At 45.3% G+C, this 27248-nt stretch overlaps 1 protein-coding gene across 5 annotated transcripts in view; it reads right to left on the reverse strand.

Moving 5' to 3' along the window:
• The window catches only part of Prickle2 (prickle planar cell polarity protein 2), a 344355-nt gene that overhangs the window by 46241 nt on the left and 270866 nt on the right, over window positions 1–27248 (reverse strand). For all 5 annotated transcript variants that reach the window (XM_006972556.4, XM_015989098.3, XM_015989108.3 and 2 more), the window contains 3 exons: window positions 7071–7184; window positions 3850–3987; window positions 1429–1632 (listed from right to left, as the gene is read on the reverse strand). In XM_006972556.4, coding sequence (XP_006972618.1) covers window positions 1429–1632; window positions 3850–3987; window positions 7071–7184 — 456 coding nt within the window. The remainder of the gene's footprint in view (window positions 1–1428; window positions 1633–3849; window positions 3988–7070; window positions 7185–27248) is intronic.

Genomic DNA, 27248 nt, shown 5'->3' on the forward strand with positions numbered 1-27248 from the left:
TAGGGTACTGGTTTTTGGCTGCTGAACATGACTTGGGATCAGGGAGTAGTGGCGCTTGTTCAACTTTGTAAATGTACACTTGTGTACCTGAGGCAGAAGGTGAAGGGGCTGCCTAGAGTCCCAGAGTTTGACTCGTATTCAGTCTGTTAGCAAGGGCCAGAGGGTCAAACATCTCAACGTTACTATCAGAATCCACATTAGTGAAGGCTCACCCAGTCTCTATAAAAAGTGGAACCCTCAGGCAGTTTGAAGGGACAAACGGCCTTGTCCTAGTGGACTTGGCAGATAGAGTGCTGCCTCCAGACTGCTGTCTATAAGTTTAGACAGAAGCACAGAGCTACTCTGTGAATGCCTTCTAAAACTGTCCCCTAAATCAGTGGTTTTCAACCTGTGGGTCACAGCCCCTTAGGGGTCACATATCAGATTATTTTGATTCCTAACAGTAACAAAATTACAGCAAAATAATTTTATGGTTGTGGGGGGAGGGAGGTCACCACAACATGAAGAACTGTATTAAAGGGTTGCAGCATTAGGAAGGTTGAGAACCACTGCCCTAAATGATTCCTATAAGGGGCCAGGTTTAGAACATACTTCTTTCTGATCTCAGCTTCCATACTGAAGGCAAGCTTTCTACTCTGCGGTGAAATGGTCACATATAGCTTGGGTATGCTTCTGGTGGGGGGGGGGGAATGGCAAGCAGGGGCCTTTATGCTGTTCTGATTTCTTACCACAATGCTTTCAAACACCTGTTACGTCAGGGGTGGAAACATCCAGATAGCCATCCCCTGACCTCTAAAACTTGTCGGGGGGGGGGGGAACCCCAAACACTACTACCCATTTTTCTCCTCTCTAACCAATTGTTCCAGAGAATCTTCTAGAAGTGGAGTTCTATTTCTGATGTGGACTTTCCAGAGAATTTCTGTGGTTGTAGTGTGTGGTTCCTCACCCTATTCCTACACAGGAGACTCCGAATTCACCATGCTGAGTATGGTAGGTCATGTGCCACTTGCCAGATCCACCATGATTGGGACATGGGTGATGTTTCTCTCTGGAAAGGGTTAGCATAAGAGGGTAGAGTTTGGTTGTCACATATGGTTGTTTCCCCATATGGGAAGCTAAAGGCCATGTGCATATGTCATGTTTTGGTGCAACAGAGGGATGGTGGGGCAGGGTACGGATACTGGGAATAGTCTATGGGAGACTCTGTGTGTGTGTGTGTGTGTGTGTGTGAGAGAGAGAGAGAGAGAGAGAGACAGACAGACAGACAGACAGACAGACAGACAGAGACAGAGAGATACAGACAATTGAAGAGAGAGAGAGAGAGAGAGAGAGAGAGAGAGAGAGAGAGAGAGAGAGAGAGAGAGCGCCACCCTACCTTCCATGAATATACCAGAAAAAAAAGTATTCACACATGAATGGGGCTCTGACCTCGTCACAAGCTGCACAGCGCGGCTTCAGGCACTCAGCATGGTGCCTACCACAGTAGATCTTCCCATCTTGGTAAAAGTAGATCAAGTCAACCAAAAGCTCATTGCAGACAGTGCATATAAAGCAGGGTGGATGCCAGCAGATGCCATGGCCAGCACGTGATGCGAACACAGCGATGTCCCCGCCCTTAATCTGTCCTCCGCACTGTGAGGCAAACAGAAACAGCGCCAACATCAGCTGTAGCTCTCACAGCTGTAAAAGGATGACATCCAGCTACTACCAACAGCTAGCTACTAGGGCATTATATGCACACTAGTTACTGTGTCTCCCGCTTTGCATACCTGGTAGGGCAGATACATTTCATTCTTCCCAGGAGCCCCCACCCCAGGGCCTAAGCAAGACAACTTAAGCAGCAGAAGATGAGAAACATAAAGGTGTGGGATGGTTTCTTATATGGGATATACAGGGGGGCGTCTACAGGCACCAAACCAACATGCAGAGCATGCAGGGAAAAAGGCCTAAGCATCTCCTACATATCCCAAAGTTCACGCAGAGGTATCACATTAACACCAGCAGGGCTTGGCTGGGGTGGGGGCCTGCACTACTGAGTGGGAGGAGAGTGGGCACATAAAATCAACTCAGTCTTAAATAGCTTCTTCCTCTTCCCTGTGCCTGTCAGGCATGCTTTTTAGCTCTCTACAACACCTCTTCATGTAATCTTGATTAAAGGGTACCACTTTTTAAGCCCAGGATATACAAGGCCGAAGTCACAGACGACTCGCGCTTACAACTGGGGTTAGAAAACAGAGTTATGTTCTGAGGGTCTTGGAGGAAGGGGAAGTGAGTTTACAGAGATGCTCTCTGTTCACCATGGCATTGGCCATGAGGTCATGACCTGTGTCTAGCAGAATGGCCCTCACAGGTGGATGAGCTCCACAGACAATGACTAAGGAATAACAAAGGGTCTGCAAACCCTTCTCCCGGTGTGGATTTTGTGGGAATTAATATGATCCACAGAATAAAGGCCCAGACTTGAGGAAAGGTTTCTGGTAGCTTGTGTGTGTGACATCCCAATATAGAAGGCACCAACCCACCCTCCATGATTATGAAAGAACGGCTAAAGTATCCACACACATAATCATATTTAATCCCCCTCCCAATGGTGTTACAAGGTTTGTTATAGAACGCCTTTCTGCTTCAACACTCCTGACATTGTTCTGCACAGATGTGGGCCCAGCTTTTCTTCCCCTTTAGGCAACCCCTATTCATGAGGGGGCTGCTCTGAGAGTGGGTGAGCCCTGAATTGAGCGGTCAATTTCAGACCACAAACACCAATCACTCGCATCTCAGGACTCAGTCTCCAGGATTCTTTCCAGGAATGATGACCCACTGCCCCCTCTTGGGTCAAGTCACTTCGCTTCCCATCTACCAGATTCTGCCAGTTGTTCCTGTTGGAATCTCAAAATGAGGGTTTAAAAACTACCTGCCCCTCTCAACTAGTCTCCAGCTTCCTCTTCCCGACCCAGCTGGCCTGCCATGCAGAGCTTTAGTTAGACGGAGCTGCACAAAACCTGGGAAGATTTAGAGAAGGGTGAGACGTGGTGGCCTTCTCCGGAGAGCAGGAATGAGGTGATGTTGGCCCAGGCAGGTGCCATACCTGTCCTGCTTAGGTACCTTCCTCTACCACACCCTAAGCAGGCTACAGCAGAGCAGGCAAAAGGTAAATCTAGATCCTTCAACTCAATGAGGTCCCAAGGCGGTAGCATGGGGTCTCTCAGACTTTGCAAAAGAACCCTCAAACTCAAAATAAATTCAGGTGTCATCCCTCACACCATCCCTTTAAAGGTCATCCATGTTGGGATGATCCCGGATGAGAGACTGATTCATGGTCCAGATAACTCTATTTTCAAAGGGAGCCTTCCAAAGGATGATGCCGTGACACTGTCTGGTCCTTCCAATCATTTATGTAGCTCTCCATGAACTCTGCACATCTGCACATCTCTACCCTTTAATCCTCCTGATGCAGTCACAGGCCGCTGTTTTTCTTTTGTCCCCAGGAGCTACCTCTCTGCCTTAAGGCCTCCATGCTAGCTGTTCCTCATGTTCAAGATCTGCATGCCTCTTCTGCACATCTCTACATGCCTTTGCTCCAGATGCCACCTTCTCAGTGGGGTCTTCTATGACCCTTAAGACCACAGCCATCACATCTTCTTAGTCTTTCCTAGCCCCTCTCTGCTGTTTTACTGATTGGATTTATTGTATGACTTCTCCTGGTGCAGTTGTTTACATGAAAATGACTAAGTTTTCATGTCTTTTGCTCACTGCTGCATCTTCGAGGCTCCAAAGAGGGCTGAGCACCTAACAGGCATTTAATACAATAACTGTAGAATGAACTTCTTCCCTGCCCCAGTCCATCCTCACCTGTTCACAAATCGCCCCTGTCATGGTAACAGGGAAGGGCCTGACATTTCCTCGGCCCAAGTTCTCACGTTTCCTCTGGTTGCTGAATAGCTTCAGCTCCCTCTTCTCTTCCTCATCCAGGGAGTTGCAGTATCGAACCTGAGCACACAGAGGAAAGCAGGGAGGAGGCTCCGTTACTCCAGGGGGAAATACTGAAGTTCCCACTCACAGCCTGGAGGTACTTAAGGCGAGCCAGCACCAAGACGGGTGATAAGCAACGGGGATTGCTACAGGTTGTGAACTCTGGAGTCCACGCCTCAGGGAGAGACATTCTAGAGCTGCTCTTCACCCTTCACACTGTTCCCACACTCAGATCTAAGTCACCAAGAGTGGCTCAGAGCTGGCAACTTCCGGGAACGTTCTCCTTACAAACTGTAAGGAGCTGCAGGTTTCATGTGTCCATGTCTATGTGAATGAGCCCTGTACCAAGAAATGGCCCCAATCTGTCAGTCAGCATGTACACGTCATCTGGCCTCCATCCTGCTTTGGGAAGGGAGAATAGGCAGATATTCGTCTGGACTCCTGCTAATGTGACAATATGAGAAGGAGACTTCCTTCTCTTTAAAACACAAGTGTCAAAGAATAAAGGGAGGGACAGGAAAGGCATCTGCATCCAGGATCTGCCACTCTGTTCCATTGTTTCTGCACTTTGGTGATTGTGCCATGATCCTGAACTATTATTTATTAACGCTAGTTTTAAATGTGACTCACTTTAAGAAACTTGGACGCATTTATTTAAAAGGAAAACAGGTTATGACTACATAAAGAAGAGTCAGTCACCCGCAAAGATGGGAAGGTAACTCTCAAACAGAGCAAAACCATACTGTTAGAACCCAGCCGACCACTGCATCTTCAGGAGATGCTAAAACTGATGTGCTTACTGTCAATGGGAGAACAGAATGGCCTGCAGTGGTGTTAGGATACCCTCCAGGACCAGGCTGAGACTTCCTCCTTGTCCCAGCACAAAGACGAAATGTGACTTAAAAGAAAATAAGCTCTTGTTACCGAGTCCATTTCATTTATTGCCATGTTCACATCCCACCCCAAGCCATACTTATATCTTTCTTTGGGAAATGTGGCTCCTTGCAGCTCATGATTTCTTCTGGAGTGATCCAGAGATCAGAACTGTTGACTGCATTGCTCAGACAACTTTCCATAAAGAAAATAACAAGAAAAGCTTTCAGCTTGGGCTGTTTGTGCTAATCTGAAAGTCAGAGTAACTATGTCGATTCAAATTGTGCTATCTCAATGAAAAGAGAACATTAAGTATCTGCTTTAGAGTCAACCTCTGCCTTCAAAAGAGGCCACGTCACCACATCACATGGGCAAATCTTACCCACTGGCTTTCATGTATCACATTCTACCAACATGGAATCATAATCCAAATGGTATCTATTTAATGAAAGCACAGTTAACGATAAACAAAGTGAACCACTACAAGCATAGGGCAGATCATTTCCCTCCCTCAAGTGATAGTTTTAAAAAAAGTCTTCAGGGCAATGTTCTAGAAATCTAACAGCCCAGAAAACATGGTTGTACCGATGACATTTTATGGGCATGCTTTTAAAAACAGGCACACCCCTCCTGCTTGTAAAAACTTGCATTTTCACCCCCAGATTAGTTATCCAGGCATCTGGTTACAATGCTTGCTTTCATCTTTAAAGGAGTCAACTTTTGTATTTGTTTTATGAACTCTGAAATAAGCAGTGGGAGAGAGGAGAGCAGCTTTCTAGGTAGCTGCTTCAGTTTTTGAGACGTTGTCTCACTTATTCAGATTCATATGTTTAGCTTTGCAGTACTGAGGATTAACCCCAGGGCTTGGCACAGGCTAGATTAGGGCTGGACCAGGATCTACACTCTCAGTTTCTCAGCATCAGCAGCTCAAATTGTCTCCATTTGGGCCAGCAAAACGGCTCAGGAGGTAGAGGTGCTTGCTGCAAAACATGATATTCTGAACTTGACTTTCATCCTCAGAACCCGCATGGAGGAAAGAGAAAACCAATTCCCACAAGTTGTTCTCTGACCTTCACATACATGTGGTGGTATCTGAGCGTTTTACACACACACACACACACACACACACACACACACACACACACACACACCATAAAATATATTAAAAAAAATCCCTTTTATGTAAATATGTCATCTGAGACTCAGCCCATGTATGTGATGAGTTGGTAGGAACTAGTGTCCAGCTCTCTGTAGGGATAATTTTTTTTCTTTCAACTTAAAAATTATGCTTTTGTTTTAAATATGGAGCTAAATAGTGCAAATCTGTAGGATTCTTGGTTTTGAAACCAGATACCTCCAAATTAATTTCCAGCTTAGAAACCTATTTTCCTCCCACACGATCTTTTAAAAGCTTGCTCACAGATTTCTTCTTTAGGATCAATGTGATTTCAATAATAAGTAATGCTGGTCAGGCATGGTAGCTCGTCTGTAGCCCAGCTGTAGATGTAACAGTCAGCTACACCCAGCACTTGGGAAGAGGAGGTCTGAGAGTTCACTGAGCTGCTGCTGAGAGCATTTCAAGTTATCCTGGCTGACGTGAAAGCCAGTCTCAAAAACTCAAACTCAGAATCAAATAAATAAATGCTTGCTTACCGAGCTGTGTTTCTGGAATTAGAAAAAAACAAAAAGGAATGTCCACATCCACACTACTTTCAAAATACAGATGGCTGACTAACAAGGTGGACTCTGACTTGATAAACATCCTGGTGAAAGCTGCCAGTCTAGACCTGGACCTTTGGCTGCCCTCGACCTGAAGAACCTGCACACTCACTTCTTAGGAAACAATCCTGAAAACCTGAGAGACTCACCGTGCTTCTTCTGGGGAGGAAGTGGCCCTTAGTCATGCTCCCAACTCCCACAACAACTGGGAGAACACATTCCGGTCAGAAAACCCTGGCCCGCGCTTTCCAACAGTGGCTCCCTGTTTTCTGTACTAGTCAGTCGTGCCAGGCTTGGACTCTAACCCAGTCCAGGGTGCGACTGGTTTTCTTTTGGGGGGTAGGGTGAGAAATGCTCTCCAAAAGTACCAGCCAGTGTCTTAAGATTCTAATTAAGGAAGCTAAAATTTGATATTAATTGCCAGAAGGTTTTTTTTCTTCAGCAATCTTACTGACCACAATGATTAGGAAAAGGGGCAGCCCACCAGAAGCTCCCTCCAAACACCTTACCTCATTGTCATGGGGAGGGAGCTGGTGCAGTAGCTGCTTGATCCGCAATTTCTCTCCAGGACTGTTGACGTAGGGGACTTTCTCTTCCGGAAGGCAGCTGTAGTACTGGTGCACCTGAGGGACAGAACGCAGGACACTCGCCCGTTACTCACCACACAGGTGTCACCACCCCTCACCACCCCGAGGAAGGTGCCCAGTGGGACAACGGCTGCTTCCATTGCTCCCGCCGCCCCTCAGGACAGTCAGCTGCTGCCTTTTCTACTGTCCACACAGAGGAGCACCCAAAAAGACAGAGCCGAGTGAATTGCCCCTCACTTGGGGGCGGTCCGTCTCTGGAAGGGGACAAGTCTAAGAAATTCCCTGTCAGAGGAGAATTCAGCAAATGCACAGGTAAAGCCAGAGGGCCGGGCTCTCCCAGCCGACTCCCCGCAGTGTTGCTTTACCATTTTCTGTGCTCATGTCCCATGGGAGGCACCTCTCCAGCCAAGGGATGTGTCGGTGCCTGCCTAAATACTGCTCTCAAACCTTTCTCTGGCACTCTGTAGGTTCCCGAGTGTCTCAGCCTCCACCTACGTCAAAAGCCCTCCAGGTTTTGAGCCATTTGCAAGGCAGGCGGCACCAACAGACACTGACAGGAGACTCGATGCTGGTTGCGGAACATGTTAACTCAACAGCAGCAACAGTGCAATGACCTTTGCATCTCCTGCAGCGCTGCTCTTTATAACTGATGCATTTCTGCAGTTTCTGAGGCTCACTCAATTTTAAACGCCAGGGAAAGTACCAAATGTCCAATTTTGCCTAAGAAAAGAAGGCAGCCATTCTTCTGAGGCTATGGACCCCTTAGGATATAGGGGGAGGAACATAACAGACCCAGTTTAAGAAGTTTGTTTCTCCCAGTAGCAGTAAGTTTATAATTCTTTGTGGACTTAAAAGAATATACATACATACATATACATATATATATTTTAATTAAAATATAATTACACCATTTTCTTCCTTCCCTTTTCTTCCATATACATATATATATGTGCATAAGTATGTGTATACATATTATTAGCATCCTGTCTGTTTGTCTTGTCTGTTTGTCTTTATTAGCATCCTGTCTGACTGTTTGTGTGTCTTTTCATCTGTTCCTGTTTGTGTGGCATATATATATATATATATATATATATATATATATATATATATATGGAAGAAAAGGGAAGGAAGAAAATGGTGTAATTATATTTTAATTAAAATATGTATTTGTTATCTATTTATGTGTATGTGCGTGTGCTCCTGTGAGTTTATGTGTATCAGTGCTTACAGGTGCCCACAGAGGGCAGAGGGCAGTCATGCTGGTGAGGCTTTATGACGTAGCTTCTGCCATCCTAGGAGACAATCTCACAGCAAACTCCCTGACCCTCGGTTGTTGCTCACGGACAGAGACAAAGACCCAGTCCTTACTACAGAAGTGACACACAGACACCTTTAGTCCAATAGAAACAGGACAATCGCCAGGTGCGAACCCTTGGCTACCTGAGACGTCTGTCATGCTTGCTTGCCAACAAATACTTATGCACAGTACTGTTTTCCTGTATTTCAATTCCTTAACTGCTGGAGAGAAAGGACCCATCCTCTAGCTGTATCACCACTATCAGGTCACATGAAAAGGTAACAGAAGTAAAAACTGACAGGAAGGGCTTGGAGGACGGCTTAGCCAGCAAAACACTCACTGTGCACTGAGTTTGGATTCCCTGCCTCAGTGTAAAAAGCTGGTGGAGTCCCACGTGTCTATAACCCAGAGCAGGGGGAGGGAGGGAGGTAGATATCTGGATCTCATTGACCAGCTGGCCTAGCAATTTGCAAGTTCCAGGTTCAGTGAGAAAAAGATACCCATGTTGACCTCTGGCCTCCATATGCACATATGTGTACATAGCCACACAAACAGGAACAGATGAAAAGACACACAAAGAAACAGTCAGACAGGATGCTAATAAAGACAAACAGACAAGACAAACAGACAGGATGCTAATAAAGACAAACAAAGACTAACAGACAGACAGGGTGCTAATAAGCAAAGGTGTGCTAATTTCATAGAAGAGGCAAAAAGAAAAAAATCCCCATAGGCTCAGACACTATGGAAGAGGTTTTCAAGATCTCCCACAGAGCAGTATAAGCAGCTCTCCTGAAACAAGACACTTATCCAATAGGCTGGAGGTGGAGACTGGGCCTCTAATGCCATCATAAGCTCCCACTCCATATTGTCCTCCACATGCTCCCTCTAAATCCTTTGCATTAGGAGTGGTGGATATGAACAAATGTTCTGGGAATGCTGGGTGAAGAGTTGTAAAAACCCTGCCTACTTTGATCTCTAGAAACCAAGTTATGAGTATTAGAGGGACAAGCAGATGACAAGGCTTTAAGAAATGTGAAAGCCATCCTTATTTTTAAAATAATGGGAACCATTCACCATGATGTGCCTATCACCCTCTGAATCTAGTTCTGAAGGCAACTACAGACTTCATGTTGCTGACTTTTGGAAGTTCAAAGTTGCTGGCTTTTGGAAGAAAGTCTGCGTTGCTATAATCCCTCCATAGAAGTGTCTGGCAGGAAGCCATGTCCTGGATGGAAGGAATGGCTATGAGTTTTGTAGGCAGGTCACAGACGGCCAGCACTCCTGAGAAGTGGCCCCTCATCACAAATTAGCTTGAGATTAGTAGCTGGCCATCTGACTACCACACTATTCTGGGAATGTCTTCTGAGAGTCCTAGAACCATATGCCCCACTGGACATTGGCCAGGTGTAAGGAAAAGGGCCCAGTCTCTGTAGTTTAGCACTTGAACTTTGCCCCTGTGTTGTAACACTGCTTGAAGCAAGTTTTCTAAAATGTAATCCTTGTAATCCTTGAACTTTCGAGGCTGAGGCAGGATAATTGTGAGCCTGACTAGCCTCAGCGATATAGTAAAAACCTGTTTCAACAATAATAGAAGAAAAAGAGGAAGGAAGAGAGAGATTTGAAGATGAAGAGGAAAAGGCAGCCTCTCTCTACCCATTCTTAATATTTTCATAATTGTGCAACACCAGCAGAAATCGCTAACATGAGATGAATCCCTGCCACGCTTGATAATATAGACAACTGGAGATCACCTGACCCTCCTGTCAATCCCTGCTCATTATTTTCACAGCAGTCATCCCTGAACGCCCTTCTTTAGTGGTCCATTGAACCAAACTGCTGTGCTGCTGTCCACATTCACCCAGGGTGGAATCCTTTCTGTATACTCCACAACATGGCAGATGGGTATGAACCTCTAGAGATGGTTCTGTCATTTCCCTTCTATAAGGGTCCCAAGCAAGTTACATAGTGGTGAGATTCATCATAAGATCACAAGAACTAAATGAGAGAGGATACATATAACATAAATGCATAATGATGAGCCCCCCAGCCTGACCTAATCAAGATGGAACACTACAGATGCTTCACAGCCATGATGGCTCATCTCGGTTGTCCACTCGACCATATTTGGAGTCAACTAAAACCCAAGCAGCTTGGCAGGCCTATCAGAGATTTTCCTGATTGGATTATTTGAGGTAGGAAGACATATCCTAAATCTAGGTCACACCTTCTTGCTGTGGGATGGTCTATATGTCAAATGTGTTGCTCTGATTGGCCAGTGGCCAGGCAGGAAGCATAGGCGGGACTAACAGAGAGGAGAACTGAGAGAACAGGAAGGCGGAAGGAGACACTGCCAGCCGCCGCCATGACCAGTAGCATGTGAAGATGCCGGTAAGCCACGAGCCATGGGGCAAGGTATAGATTTATAGAAATGGATTAATTTAAGATGTAAGAACTAGATAGCTAGAAGCCTGAACCATTAGGCCAAACAGTCTAAATAATATAAGCATCTGTGTGTTTATTTTATAAGTTGGATGGCTGGGGTTTGGTGGGACCCAGAGAGAAAGCTCTCCAGCTACACCTTCTTGTGGCACCTCACACAAAAGGACATGGAAGAGGGAAGCTTTTGCCTGCTTGCCCTCACTCTCACTAACAAGTTCATCTACTCTGTTGCTGAGGCATCCCTTTGCTGAGCTGGTATTCAGACCTACTTCTTTGGGATTCCAATGTGGACTGAAAACCAGCAGCTCTCTAAAAATTCCCTAGGACTCCAGCATCAGACTGGGACAGCTGAGACATACAGTCTCATGGACTGAACAACTACTGGACTCTTGGCCTTTCCATTACCAGACAGTCAAGGTTGGACTACTTGGACCACAGCCTATAATTCTAATAAATCCTCCCTCTCTCCACACACACACACACACACACACACAAATACACACACACACTCATACTCTCTCACACACACCATTCATTCTATCAGTTCTGTTCATTTTGAGAACCCTGACTAATACAATGGCCTTTCTTTCACGTTAGGAATTGTAGCAACACTGGTGGTGTAGAGATTGAGACCAAATCTGGGAACTTCCTCTTTTAGCCTAAGCAAGAAAAATACATTGTAAGGAATGTAGTACTATTAAAATGAATTCGGTTTCTAAAGAGAAAGATGCTGGATTATTAGAAAGACATGATGCTTTCTCATCTGCTTCTCTCTCTCTTATCAGATTCCTCTGGCCTCTGCTCTATTCTTTGTAGAACTTCCTTAGAGCTGAAGGTTCCCCCAGCACTGCTTCAGTTCAACAGTCTGCCCCAGACTGACTAGCTTTTCTCAACTATAAATCCCTCAAAGAAAGGTCCTGGGTACCCATCTTGGGCTGGGTCTACACTGGGAGATGGATGTGAGGAGCTCCACACAGCTGAAGAGTGGAGGACAAAGGACTTCCACAATTCACCTCAAAACTGGGTGAAGGTGGGGCCAGCACCGATGGAGAGGTCAGGAGACATTTAGGAGTAAACACTTGTCTTGGTGTGTACATTAGCCTCCTGTTGTTGGGACAAAAACATTTGAGACCAGTTACGTGAAAGGAGGACAGATTTAGCTGATGGTTCCAGAACTTTTGGTTCATAGTTTCTTGGCCTTGTCACTCTGGGTTGTGGTAAGGCTAAGAATTTGGCAACCATTGATGTAACAGCTGCCAGGAAGCGAAATAGAAAGAAGAGGCTGGGCTCCAATACCCTCTTTCAGGGCATGCTCACACTGACATCACTTCCTTCCACTAGGCTCCACTTCCTCAGGATTCTACCACTTGACATTAGGGTCACACGCTGATGACCAAACCTTTAGCATATGGTCTTGCAGGGACATTTTCAGATGCAAACCATATCAGAGTGCTGAGGTCCATCCTAAAGACAGCATTCTCGAGTCAACAGAGGCAGTGGATGCTTTCTGGTAACAGCTCTTTCTTTTTTGGACAAACAGTATCACCTGTTATGATTCACGCCTCATGACCACCACCGAAATCCATCCTTTCTACCAGTATCCCAATAAGTCCTCACAAAACTCTAAATAAAATACTTTCTTCGAGGTCACCAACAATTTGAAGGTGAACTTAATGCTTTACTCAGCAAGTTGACTGTTCTCAAAACAAATCAGCTCATGTCAATAACAATCACCAATATATGTAATAACCAATAACCAAGTCAAATAAGCAAGTCACCACCTACCCCGAAGTAGGTGACCTGGTGTGCTCTGAGGAGGAAGATGATTTAGTCCTTTATTGACCTCTAATTGTCGCCAAAGCCTGTTGAGCGCCTGCCATATTGGATTCTCCAGCTCTTGAGGTTTGGGTGCCTGAAGTTCTAACAGGATAGGGGCAGGGCAAAGGTGGTCCTCAGCTAGGGCAAGGGACAGCTCTTGTGAGTCCCCAGTCAACGGAGCCTGCATGCCTTCTCTCCTAGCATCCCCTGTCATAAAATCACAGGACAGCTCCCAAACAAACATCAACCAAACCAAGGGAAATGACAAACTATGGCGTCTACTTTTCAACACTACCAAAATTCAACTTGGCACCACCTCATGAAAACCCACACGTGGATTAATTTAGCCCAAGCATGTTCACTTGCTCATTTTATAAGTAAATAAACAAACCTAATAGAGTTTTATCAGTAATGATCATTACCAGGCTATTAATCAATTAGCATGTTGATAGTGCTGCTAATTGTGTTGTTCTTTAAAAGTGAGCCTGCTGAATGTGCTAGAAGCTTTGTTCCGCTTAGGTGCTCCCAGAGAAGTGTGTCCTGTGATTCTGCCTTGGGTGAAGTCACACTTGGTTCACTGTCCCTGCACAAAAGCAATGGGAACACAGTAAAGTGGCTTAGAAAATTAAGCTGCCGGAAACTTTCATTTAAGGTGTCCCTCCCAGTCTAGGCAGCTTGGCAACAGCTTCAGTAGGTGTCAGATGGATGGGAAGAACTTGATCCGATGTACAACTCATTCTACAAAGCGAGGCCTCGCCCAGCTGCAAAGACTGGGCTTACTGGATGGAACTGCACATATGACAGCATTTCTGCTTTGGCGGGGGTGGCAGCTAGTGTCGAGGACTGCATGTGAGAAAAAAGCATGCACTGTTAAAAGAGTGCTGGCAAAGGTAGCTGTGACAGAAGCAGCCACGACTGCAGCCACCATTGCTGCTGTGAAATGCTTGGCTTAGTGCAGCAGGTTGCAGCATCGGAATCACCTGGGAAGCTTGTGAAGACCCTGATTTCTAACTCGGCAGGCGTGGGGCCCTGTCATGTGCACTTATAACCATTCAGAGCATGCTGGTGGCCCACTGTCCATGCTCCAACAGTCTTACACTGCTTCCTCTCAACAATCACAACAGGCTTCCTATTTCCTCCAGGAGATCCAGAAGTTTCTAAAGAAGGAAGAATTTGTTTAATCCCATCCAGTTTTTTTAGGAATCTCTTCTTTCTGGGCGTACGATTCATCAGGGAGACTCTAAGGCCATAGTGAAAACTCTAAGGGCAAAGGGCTCATGATTTAAGATAGGAACACTTTTATATCCAGATCTGCTTATAGCAGGAACCCTACAAAAGCAAGCCACATGCACTTGCCTGGCCTCAGAATCATTGTTCTTCACTGTCTATTTGGAGAAACACATCCACGACCTCTTCACTTACTGACTGGGTCTTGCATCTGAAGTGTTTGGATGTGCAGTATTCCATGAAATATCAAGCACCAAGAGGTGGGAGGTTCATACTCACCAGATTGTGTCATTAAAAAGTCCAGGGCTGGCAAGATAGCTTGGGTGGGCAAGTGCCTGTGATGATGCAAGTCCAAGGACCTGCATTTGACCCTCCAAACTCACATAAAAGCTGGGTATTGTGGAGAATGTTGGTAATCCTAGGACGGAGGAGTCTGAGACAGGATGATCCCTGGGGCTCACTGACCAGCCAGTCTACCAAACTGGCCAATTCCAGGTAAAATTAGGAGAAACAAAGTGGATGGAACCTGAAAAAAGACCCTCAAGGTTGACCTCTAGCATCTACAAGGACATGCACACAGGTGCATGCAAACCTGTACACACACACACACACACACACACACACACACACACACACACAGCATTTCTTGTAAACTTTTCTTCCTCATCCCCTTATTCTGTTCTTTGGGAATTCAAAAGAGACTTGCAGATGGATAGAAAAAAAAAAATCAAAAGTCCTTCATGTAGCACATTCTCGTTGTGTTTGTATTGTTGTCTATAAAAACGAAGACTATGTTTTCTTTTGGTGTTCTCCATAACATAGCAACCCAGGGCTTTCCGATAAATTCAGAGTGAACTGTGGTAGGTACAAATGTTCTTCACATTAAGCCCCCGCCCCCAACACACACACCACAGCTTGATGATGTCAGGATGCTGCAGTGGTCACACTCGTCCATTTCCCGTCTCTTCAACAATTTTACTGAACCCACCAATGCACTGGCCTAAGAACAGTATTTCCGTCCACTCCTTCCCTAGGAACTACACATGCCCATTTGACTGCACTCTAGCTAATAGCACGCACTGGTGTGACTTCGGTGAACTCTTTCCGGGATGCCACTTGCCTCTTTTATCTGGTTTTCTACATGAAAGATAAATAAACAGAATGACCACAATGTACAACAAAATAAATTAAGAATAGTACAGAAATCTAGGAACTGACATCTTTAAAAACCATGCCTTAAGAATGATAATACTAGTCTGGCAAGGTGGTACCCATCTTTTATCCCAGCACTCAGGAGGCAGAGGCAAACAAATCTCTGTGAGTTTAAGGTCATCCTGGTCTACATAGTGAGCTCCAGGACAGCCAGGACTACATAGAGAAACACAGTCTCAAAAAAAAACAAACAAAACAAATAATAATGATAATGATAATAAAAATAATAAAATGATAACACTGACCCTTGAACTGGTTGGATTTCTTCTGCCAATGAAAAAAATGGCTTCCTTTTTTTATGGTGTCTAATAATAGGATTGAGTATAAACCCTTCCTGAGATAGCAGTATTTTTTCAACATTAGCATATTTCAGGATCATCTGACACCTTTACTGACCACCATGGCTACTTTTGTCCCTCTGAGTTAGAAAAAGAAGCATGTAAGTCTGATCAAATAATTTACACTACACTACGGAATAGACAGGTTTAAGAAGAAAGTAAAAACAACTCTGCTAGGCACAGGCAGAAACTCCTAAATTGTAATTTCTGAAATCACCATAATCTCTGAAATCACCGATGTGAGCCAGCATTTCAAAGGCTTGGGGAAAGCTCCTCCTCACCCAGAACTCACCAGGACCCAGGGCTCTTGCTTCCCATTCTCTGAGAAGCAGAGAGTCTTGGCTTACCCTTGACCTAGGGAGGTGAGATCTGTAACCCACAGGAGCCTCATGATAGGCAGGCTGGGTAGACAGGGAAGATGTGGCCAGACATTGGGGGATGTAGCAGGATTCATGATAAGTATACACTGGTTCTCAGATGGGGACTTAGAGGACAAGTGGACTCCCTTACAGCTATGGGGACAAAGTGCTTCTGGGTGCCCAGCAGCTTATTTTGCTCCTATTTGCCCAATCTCCATCAACCGAGCAGTAAGAGAAAGTGCTGCAAAGCGGTGTCTGAGGAGAAAGCCACCATCCTTGCTTGTCTCTTCTCCCCTGGAGGTGCACATTACAACTTTAATTGGTTTGCTCAGAACCCAACTGGGGAAACAGCGGAGCGATCCCCAAACATCTCCATCATGCTCAGACTCCTGCAGGACTGGAGTCAAATTTAGAAGGAAAAGCTCATCTGAGATATTTTCAACCAGGAATCTCATTTATTGCCTGTGCCGGTGCTAAAGTTCGACAACAAACCCTTACATGTAGGTTCTGAAGACAGAGAACATGCTTTCAGGACGTTCCCTCCCGCCTGAGCAGCCACCCCCCTCCCAGGCCAGCTTGGCTCCTCGGCGGCGGTGGGTACGACTGCTTTTGGACCTTTCTCTTGCCTTGGAGCCTCTGTCCAGGATTCCTATTCAATGGAAGAACCATGTTGTCTACATAAACACTGGGGCAGGTACCTGTGCTCCCGAGCCGATCAGAAGCCCCTCTCCCGGCAAATACAAGGCCACAGTGCTCACTGTGGCTCCGCAGTCCTTTCTCTCACACGCCTATTGGACTCCTCAGGTCCAAGTCTGCTCAGGATGCCATTTTCCCTTCCATTTCAGGGCCTTTCCTCTCCATGGGGCACAACCTTCCTTCTTTTACTCTTTGCTCGGACATGGGACATGCTAGGAGGCACTTACCTTCACTTTCCTAATTAGTCAGTACCATGCTTTTCTATAGTGTCTAGTCCACTGGTTCTAAGTTGGGACTCCCCCCCCCAGATATCTCACAATGTCTATAGACACTTTTTGGCTGTCACAGCTCAGGGAGGGGCTAGTGGGGGCCATTCAGTGAGTGGAGACCAAGGATGCTGCTACATTCCCTATAATGTTGAGGTCACACCTGCAACAAAGACTGCTTCCATCAACACCTCAATTTTGGGGGCTGGAGAGATGCCTCAGTGTTTAAGAGCACTTGCTGCTCTCCAAGCGGACCCAGCTTCCGCTCTCAGAACCCTCTGGCATCTCACAACCACTTATAAATCCAGTTCCGGGAGATCCAGTGCCATCTTCTGGCCTTTGTAGGTAGTGCATGCAAGTGGTGCACAGACAGGCATACAGACAAAACACAAGTAAAAAATAAGTAAGTCTAAGAAAAAAAAAATCAACACTGGGGCTGAGGAGATGACTCCGTAGGTACATTGCTAGCTGCACAAATATATGGGCTTGAGTTTGGATCTCTAGTGCCCCTGTAAAAACCTGGGCATGGCTCTGTATGCCTATACTCTTAGCACTGGAAGGCAGAGACAGGAGGATCCACATGACTTCCTGGCCACCCAGTCTAGCCAATTGGTAAGCTCCAGTTCAATGAAGAGAGGTTGTCTCAAAAGAATAAAATAGAGACGACTGGAGGAAGACATCGAAGTCTGACCTCTGGCCTGCATCCATGTACAGCACGTATACTCACACATTCAGGTGCACACACTTGCATATTACAACAGCAACAACAACAACAACAACAAAAACTCTCACAAAACCAGTAAGCTCTTGGCCTGTGTTGCTTTAAAAAAATTTTACAGTTGACAGTGAAGCTGACTCCCCTGTCCATTGTTTCTTCTCCAGCATCTAAGACTCTGTTTACATCCCTGGAAGAAAGTCTGGCTGCCTTACATTGCTGAGTAAATGCATATCGTGTTCAAACCTCATTTGTCTTGCTATCTGATCAATGGCTCCAGACAGACATGTATAGTGAGAGAAAACCTTGAGGAGGCTCCAAGGGGATCTGGAAAAGGACAGCAAGCTTCCCTTTCATTCATCCAAGCAGTTGTGTTTTCTGCAAAGATTAATGGCTGAAGTGGGTGGATCCTAGATTAAGGATGTACAGGATAACTACCAACATCCTGCTTCAAGCAAATGAGACAAAAATGCTTGTGTTTGAAGCCAGAAATTTTTGCTAGCTTTAATTTTTTTTTTCATTTTATGTGCATGAATGCTCTGCCTGCGTGAATATCTATCTGTGCATCAAATTGTACCCAATGTCCACAGAGGCCAGAAGAGGGTATTGGATCTCCTGGAACTAGAAGTATAGATGATTATGAGCCATGACGTGGGTTCAGGGAACAGAACCTAAGTGTACTAGAAGAGAAACTAGTGTTCTTGCCTCTGAGCCATCTCTCCAGACTCTAAGATAGCATTTGAAGAAAAAATCTTAAAGATTTATTTTTTCATTTAGGTGTGTATGTGTAAGTTTATGTATAGTGTGTGTGTGTGTGTGTGTGTGTGTGTGTGTGTGTGTGTGTGTGTGCGCGTGCGTGCGTGCGCAGGTGCATGTAGAGGCCAGAAGAGGGTGTCAGATCCCCTAAAGCCCAAGTTACAGGCAGTTGTAAGCTGCTTGACATGGGTGCTGGGAACTGAACTTGGGTCCTCCACAGGAGCAGACAAGTATTCTTAACTGCTGAGCTCTAGTGTTTGAAGAAATTAAGGAAAATAATTGGGTTACTCCAGGTAACTCCAATCACTCAAGTTGTTGTGTGGTTTTTCTCCCTCTCATTGGTGGCTCAGTGGGGGAGTGGGGAGTGAGTCACGACGAGTTTCCTGGGAGCAGACTCCAGAGACCAGCATCGAGGTGCAGATCTGGTTTGATGTGTATGTTCACTGGCACATATGCACACATTACCCAGTCAGCTAAGGTCATATCAAGTTACTGTCCAGTGAGTCTGAATTATGTTATGTGAGGGTATGGGAGGGGGACAGTATGTCCAGGCGGTGTGTCTGCAGACAAAGGGCAGGAAGCAGGTAATGCTTTGGTGCCAAACTAGAGGGTCTCCAGTTAGCTGGGACTCCATTATGAGTCAGCTGGTGTTCCAGAGACTCAGGTCTGCTCAAACAGCCACAGGAGGTGTTGGCGCTTCTCACGTTCCCTGTCTTTTAGTGGCACCATCTGCACAGGGACTGACCCCTCAAGTTACTCTGTTTTTGTTAGCTCTTCTATTCTCCTTCTCAGTTCAACTCTTGCTATTTTAAAATGTATAATATTAGACTAAATGTTTAGTTAGAAAATACTTTCCAGTCCACTAAGACCATTATCTGTCAGTTATTTATTATCCTAATGGAAAGGTCCAGGGCCAAGTCTGGTGAAACAGTCCCATAATCCCAACTACTTCAGAGGCTGAGGCCAGAAGATGTCTAGTTCAAGGGCTGCCTGAACTAAAGAGTGAGTTTAAGGCCAATTCTGATAACTCAGTAAAACCTTGTCATGAAAATACAAAGCAGAAAGATGAGATGGGGATGTGGTTCAATAGCAGAGAGCCTGTTTGAATCCCACTACTGAAAAGAAGAGACTAGAAGAGGTCAAAGACCCAGAAGAGTGGCTTAACTACTTTCCAGGCAAGCTCCCTCTATCCATCAAGAGATTCTTAAATAAAATAGTCTAGGGAATGTTTACACATGTGTACATGCCTCTCTGCTTTTGGCAAAAGTTTCAATACTGTCTTCAGACAAAATTCACGTTCATGCATATAGGAAAATCAATATGGCAGCTTCTGACAATGGCTGAGTTTCTGGGCTCAGGTTGGTTTGTTTGTATGCAGATGCTGGACTCAACACCATCTGTATATAGCCAGGGAAGTTACTTTCTCTCTTAGAGAATCAGTACATCCGTGTTAAGATAGGGACAACCTTTTTCCTTGAAGCATTGCTATAGGGTGATACAGAGCTGTAGATGTAACCAGCCGTCTTATTAAATAAGAAACACAGAACCAATGCAAAGAAGAAAGCCAAGAGATCAGAGCTAAGAGCCTTACTGCCTACTGCAGCTAGCCTCTTCAGCCAAGAGACCTCTCCGAAAGAGACCTACTTCCTGTGTATTTGTCTTTATATAGTCTTTCTGTTCTGCCTTCTCATTGGTTGTAAACCCAAACACATGACTGCCTCATCACTGCCCATCTATACAGACCTCCAGGTCTTCTATGGTTGGTATTGAGATTAAAGGCGAGTGTCTCCAATGCTGCCTGTATCCTTGAATACACAGAAATCTACCTAGCTCTGCCTACCAAGTGCTGGGATTAAAGGTGTACTCCACGAACACCCAGCTCTGCTATGGCTTGCTATTAGCTCTGACCCCCAGACAACTTTATTTATTAACATACAAATAAAATCACATTTCAGTACAATAAAATATCACCACACAGAGCAACTGCAGTGATTTGAATGAGAAATGCCCCTCCCCCACACCCCGTAGTGTTGAGCATTTGAATACTTGGTTCCAGGCTGGTGGGAACCTTTTGGGTAGGCTTAGGATGTGTGGCCTTGATAAAGGAAACACCTGGGGAGAGCTTTGAGATTTCAAAAGCCTCATGTCATTCCCAGTGCTCCCTCATGTTCTCGTTCTTTCTTTCTTCTCTCTCTCTCTCTCTCTCTCTCTCTCTCTCTCTCTCTCTCTCTCTCTCTCTCTCTCTCTCCTCTGCTTGTGGTTCAAGAGATGAGCTCTCAGCATCCTATTCACATTGCCATGCCTACTGCTTCTCCCCACAACAGGCTCATATCCTTCTGGAACAGAGTCTTAGTTAGGGTTTCTATTGCTGTGATAAAACACCATGACCAAAAGCAACTTGAGGAGGAAAGGGTTTATTTCAGTTTACAGTTCCACATAATAGTCCATCATCAGGGCAGGAACTCAAGGCAGGAACCTGGAGGCAGGAACTGATGCAGAGGCCATGGAGGGGGGCTGCTTCCTGTCTTATTCTCATGGCTTGTCTAGTCTGCTTTCATATAGCACCCAGGTCCACCAGCCCAAGGGTGGTACCAGCCACAGTCATCTGGGCTCTCTCACATCAATTACTAATTAAGGAAGTGTACCACAGGCCGGGTGGTGGTGGTGGTGCACACCTTTAATCCCAGGACTCTGGAGACAGAGGCAAGTAGATCTCTGTGAGTTCAAGGCCAACCTGGTCTACAGAGTGAGTTTCAGGACAGGTTCCAAAGCTACACAGAGAAACCTTGTCTCAAATAAATAAATAAATAAATAAATAAATAAATAAATAAATAAATAAATAAATAAATAAATAAATAAAAATTGCACCACAGGCCGATCTGGTAGGAGCATTTTCTCAGTTGAGGCTCCCTCTTCCCAGATGACTCTAGCTTGTGTCAAGCTGACACACAACTAGATAGCACAAGCTATAAACCCAAATAAAGGCTTTCTTCTGTAAGTTGCCTTAGTCATGGTGTCTTATCACAGTAACAGAAAAGTGATTAACACAGCAACCAACATGGGGAGGGATCAGGCTTTAGCTTGAGGCAATGTCATGCCCGACTCATAACTGTCTATATTACGGGCAAAGTAATATCTCCTTCAGTACTCATTCACTGCCTCCCCAAGTCCCTGTGAGAGTGCATTTGAGACAGGATCTTTAACGGTGAATTTGATGTTACCTGAGGTCATAAAGATGGGTAACAGAAAACAGAGCCCTTATAAAAGAGACCCCAGGTACGCATGTACATAGAAAAGGTCATGTGATAGATGACTCATGGGACTGTGAGAGGGTGACCCCATTTGCAATAGGCCTTACCAGGACCAGCTGACCCTCCTGGAACCTGATCTCGCATTGTTGAAATCCAGAACTGTGAAAAACCAATGAGCGGTGGTGGTTAAGCCACCAAATCTGTGATATTGTGTGATGGAAACCAAGCAGACACACACAAGTGCTGCTCTATGAGAGAAACTGACGGAGGAGTGGGGTGGAGGACATGTAATGAACAAAAGCTGAGAAGGCTCCACTCTGGGAGAGCATTTGACAAAAGCAAATGAATATCCAAATACAAAGCTAGAATAAAGCCAAAGCCCCAAAGGGGCTGACTAAAACACCACAGGGCGGGCTGGAGAGATGGCTCAGTGGATAAGAGTGTGGGCTGCTCCTGAAGAAGACATGGGTTTGCACCCATGTGGCAGCCCACAGCTGTCTATAAATCCAGTTCCAGGGGATCCGATTCCCTCTTCTGGCCTCCACAGGCCATGTGGTGCATAAGCAAACATTCATACACATGAAATAAAATAAATCTTTAAAATGTTACAAAGTCTCAAGGAGATAAGAACTCAGGGCAGCACTTCCCAGCTCCCAGTGCTCTCCCTGCTGAGGGAAGAAGGAGGAATCTTTAGGCATACACTGTGCAGGCCATGTCTGCCCACCCCACACAGTGAAGCTCCCCTCATGGGCAACTTGCTAAAGTACCCAGGAAGGGAGTTTGGACCATTTGTCTCCCTGCTCTTCATATGACTCATTTAACTATCAGTTGATGAGACTCAAGTTTTCTAACGACTCGATTGAACAGATTCACCCAGTATTTGCACAGTTCCTAAGATTTAACCACTAGGCACTTGCCAGGCAGTATAGGAGGCTGGTTCTAGGACTTCATCACCAGCAACTTCCTGGCACTTATTTTGTCTTATCAATTTTATCTGTTATAGTTTGTTTTGATTCTTGTTTTTGTTTGTCTTTTCCCTGTGAGTCTTTTTCACGGGAAGGGGCTGTGAGTGAACAAGAAGTTGGGTGGGAAGGGAGGTGGAGAGGATCTGGGAGGACTTGTAGGAGAGGAAAGAATATGACCAAAATATACTGTATGAAAAGTTTTAAATGAAAATGAAAAGAAACATCTGTGGACCGTTAGCTTGGCAAACTTTTGAAAACAAAAACAGTGGGTGAGCTGAAGGATAAAGGGTCTGAACTGCTAACGAGTCCTTCAAGGGCTACGATAACAAGTGGCCCATTAATTGGCCCCACAGATCACACGGTCAGACAAGCTCATGCACAAGGCCCCATGTGGACCTTAGACCACATGTGCATCTTTGGTCTCTGAGTCTGGCTCACAGGACCTACGTTCCATGTCCCCAGAAGTGTCCCTTCCTGTCTTTTTCTTTTCTCCTCTCCTGTTTCCTTTCTAAATCCCCTGACAAAATAGAGAAGAGAAGAATGCTTAAAATTACTGTGTACTGCCAGCTGTTTGGTCTCCCAAAGTCGAAGAAAAGTAAAGTGGAACATTATATGCCTTCATGAGTAAGAACAACTCCCCAAGCCTTAATATAAGTTCTGTTTCTAAGCTGCACGTGATTATCAGTCTGTGTTAGGGGTGGTCAGTGGCTCTCCCTTGAAGGGGGAAAACAGCCTCCACTTTGGGGAAAGCTACTCAAGAACAGTCAAGGTTGATGCACGACTTGAGTGTGGGAGAAGGGAACTGCATTGATGTTTAATGTCGAGTCTTGATTACGACAGAGGCTAAGCCTTCAGCTTCAAGGCCGCGCTACCCGCACCTCTGCATTTCAGTGTCCTCCTCTAAAACCACAGTAAGTGACCGTGCTGACTGAAGGTTAATAGAGAATGAAAAGACACTGGGAACTGCAAGGCTGTGTAAATGTCCAATCCACTGTTGCTTTTATTGAAAGTGACCACCCTGGAGATGATAATTGTGCCGGGTTGTTAGTGATGGCCTGAGGAGAGTGGTTTAGGGATCTTCTGGCATCTATTCTCAAAACTGCAAAGTGGCTGCTGGAGTAGCAGTCATATTCAGGGTCTATGGAAGAACTCTAGGTACATAAATACACAGACATACACAGACATTCATTTTGCCGCATGGTCACCTGCTGAGGGAACCGGGGCTGTTTTTACTTTTTGAATACTTCCGTGCATTCTGTTGTGTATCTGCTTGGATATCTGCATCCAGCTTTTTGAGCTATAGACCTTGAGGTGGACTTTCTAGACTACCTGGCGTTTCTCTTAAACCGTCTGAGGAGCAACCAGACTGCTCCACAGCGGCTGCACCAATTTCCTTCTCACAAAGGTTCCAATTCCTCCACAGCTTGGCCAACACTCGATAGAGTCCACTTTCAAAAGATCATACCTAGCCGGGCGGTGGTGACGCACGCCTTTAATCCCAGCATTCGGGAGGCAGAGGCAGGTGAATCTCTGTGAGTTTGAGGCCAGCTTGGTCTACAGAGTGAGTTCCAGGACAGGCTCCAAAAGCTACATAGAGAAACCCTGTCTCGGAAAAAAAAAAAAAAATCATAGCTAGTTCATCGAGTGCGTAAGGTAGGATGGTAGGATCACTCTGAGGTTTGGATTTGTGCCACTCTAATGACCAATGATCATCTTTTCAGTTACGGAAAGTCCATATGTCTTCTCTGGACAAGTGTTTATTTTGCTCCCTTCCCCATTTTCCCTTCAGCTGTCTCTTTCTTTGGGGGCTGAAGAGGGTCTTCATGTATTCTGGATATTGAAACACTGTACACACCCCGGTCTTATTCTTCATTCATAAAGCATCTCTTAGGCAGGCCGGAAGGTAGGTGAGGGAGGAGCTATGTGCCTACCTGGGGCTGGCAGGAGAGGAGAGGGGGGTTTGAGATAAACCTTCTCAAAAGGCTTCTACCTGTACGTGATGTATATGGCTCCTGTTCACATTTCACTAGTTATATTATGTCACATGCACATGTCTGGCTTTAATGGGGCCATAGTAAAATGCATTCCTTCCCCATCTATGGAAAATAGGGGACCAATCATTAAACATCCATGCACCCTGCCACAGCAAAGACAGACAAGTGTGCTTGTAAGTAAGAGGGTATTTTTGGCAACGTAAAGTGCAGTGGATTCTGTTCCTTCACAGAAGCTGAGCTCTGAAAACACTGTAGCAAATGCTGAATGAATGAGCAGCGGGAGAAGCCAGCATCCCACAACCTTCTGCTGACGTGTCATCCCCTGATTGGTCCATTACCCTGGTTCGTGGGGATTTCTGCCTCAGACCACTTGAAAAATATGTATCATGGATTCACTAACCCACTGAACTCAAGGCATACATGACTAGAGTATCTATATATATATATATTTTCTCCATAAAATAAACAGCGGCCCTCCTGCCCTTGGGAAAAAGAGGTACATCACAACTGTTGACACTGCTTTGAACAGTGAAAGCACCAGCAAACAGCACCAAATGTGAAAATGTAATACTAATCAGACTATGTGGTATGATCTCAAGTATGGTGTGAAGGCCAAATATTACCTTGGTTTTTGTCTCTCCATGTATGTCTGTTAATGGTCATGAAAATACTACGTATGCTGATTTGAGGATTGCGAAGATATGTTGGTGAGGAGGCAAATTTGTGACTATGGGATCATAAATAACAAGGCTCAATTAAACCACATGCTGTCTGCCATGTTCTAGAGTAAAGGTGGATCCAGGATTTAAATCTACACTGATTTCAAAGCTCATTCTTCTCATTATCTCCATGGGTGTGTCAGGATTATACTCTGCCCTGTATATTTGATGGATTATAAGCAATGTAGTCACCATTCATTCTTTGAGCTTACAATTCTTGCTCAAACCATGAATAGGAAACAGAGCAGCTTAGAGTCCTAATCGTGAAACCTTGAATTCCAAAGATGGAAATTAAGTATGTGGGTTTGGTTATATGTATATTTTGGAAGTGTGCATATATATCTTGCTATGAAGAATATGTATACCAACTTGGACTTGACAAAAGTTCTCCACTGGAATCACAGGGAGAGAAGTTTATGTGTCCTGGTTCATTCCCAACAGAAATCATGGGATCTTTGAGGTGACTGATTCAATTCTTCACAGTGATTTTATCTGTTGTGTTATTTCACTTCAATTTCACATTTATTTATCTTGCGGTAAAATGCACATAACAAAAGTTACCAGCTTCTATGTTAAAGTGCACAGTTCAATGGTATGAAGTACCTCAATACTGCTGTCCAATCATTCCCACGCCATCGTCGCCAGAATCATTCATCTCCCACACAGAAACCCCACACCCACTGAATAACTCCCTTCTCCCTCCCCAGCCCCCAATTCCACTGTTCTCCACTGTGTCTCAACAAATTTGACAATTTGAGAGTGGTTTTCATTACAGGTTGGGACCAAATGTTCTCTTTCGGTAACACTTCTCTGGAATTATGGTGAAGAATCAGTAGGGGAAAAAGATGAGTCAGACAATACATCCCCACTGACATTTAAGCACTACACACAACTTTCCTCCTGTTTTCACTAAGACAACGGACTATCACAGGCAGGAGAACTGCAACGAGAGGATGGGAGGACTCAGTGGTGCCTGCTGTGTCTCCATGGAGACGAGCTGCTGTGGATACTGGGTCACTTCTCTCTCTGGAACATCCTACTCTAGGGCCATGGATGCTACATTTCACTATCACAGAATTCCCGTTACAGCTCAGGATCTTCTTCCTATTGCTCGAGGAATGCATGAGAAGCAACCTGATGCTGAGGTCAACAAGGCAAAGGACACTCAAGATAAACAAGGGTCACTCAGGAGGGGTGGCTCTCGGGGAGGGAGGCTCTGAGCACCCCAGCAGGCCCCACTTCTCACCTCAAACCTTGCTCCCCCTGTGGCCCACTAGGCCCTTGATGGGACAAGCAGTGCCCTCTGGTGTTGCCTCACCATTACCCCCTCCCTCCACACCCCTCCCTTCCCCCCTCCCCGCTCCTTCCCTGCAGCACTCTTTAACTTCGTAGCTACTTCACTGAAAGTTCTCCTAAACCCTGTTTGGACACTGTTAGGAAATAGGTAAGAAAGGAAAACAAAAAACTTCAATCACACTTTTCATGTCTTCTCATTTTTTTTTTTTTTTTAAAGGAAGGAGATCCATGAAGGGAAAGTCTGAGAATCAGTTTTTAATCTGTGTCCAACAAGGGGAGCAAAGAGTTGGAAAGATGGCTGGGTGGTTAACAGCACTTGCTGCTCTTTTGGAAGACTGACTTTGGTTGTTAGCACCCACACTGGGCGGCTCACAACCACTTGTAATCCCAGATCCAGGGAATCTAACGCCTTCTTCTGGCCTCTGCAGGTACCCACACATGCATGGGGTACATGTCCACAGACACTGGTTACACGGACACAGGTTCTTTCTCCCTTTCTCTCCCTCATCCATCTATCTATCTATCTATCTATCTGTCTGTCTGTCTGTCTGTCTGTCTGTCTGTCTGTCTGTCTGTCTATCTGTCTGTCTGTCTGTCTGTCTACCTGCCCCTCTCCCTCCAAATGTTAAGAGAAACTAACACTGGGTTTGGTGGTGCACACCTGTAATCTCAACACTGGAGAAGCAGAGGCAGGAGGATTGCAAGATTGAATTCAGTCTTGGTTACATACTGAAACTGTGATTCAAAAA

Source organism: Peromyscus maniculatus, chromosome 3 (genome assembly GCF_049852395.1).
Source record: "Peromyscus maniculatus bairdii isolate BWxNUB_F1_BW_parent chromosome 3, HU_Pman_BW_mat_3.1, whole genome shotgun sequence".
Classification (NCBI taxonomy): Eukaryota; Metazoa; Chordata; class Mammalia; order Rodentia; family Cricetidae; genus Peromyscus; species Peromyscus maniculatus.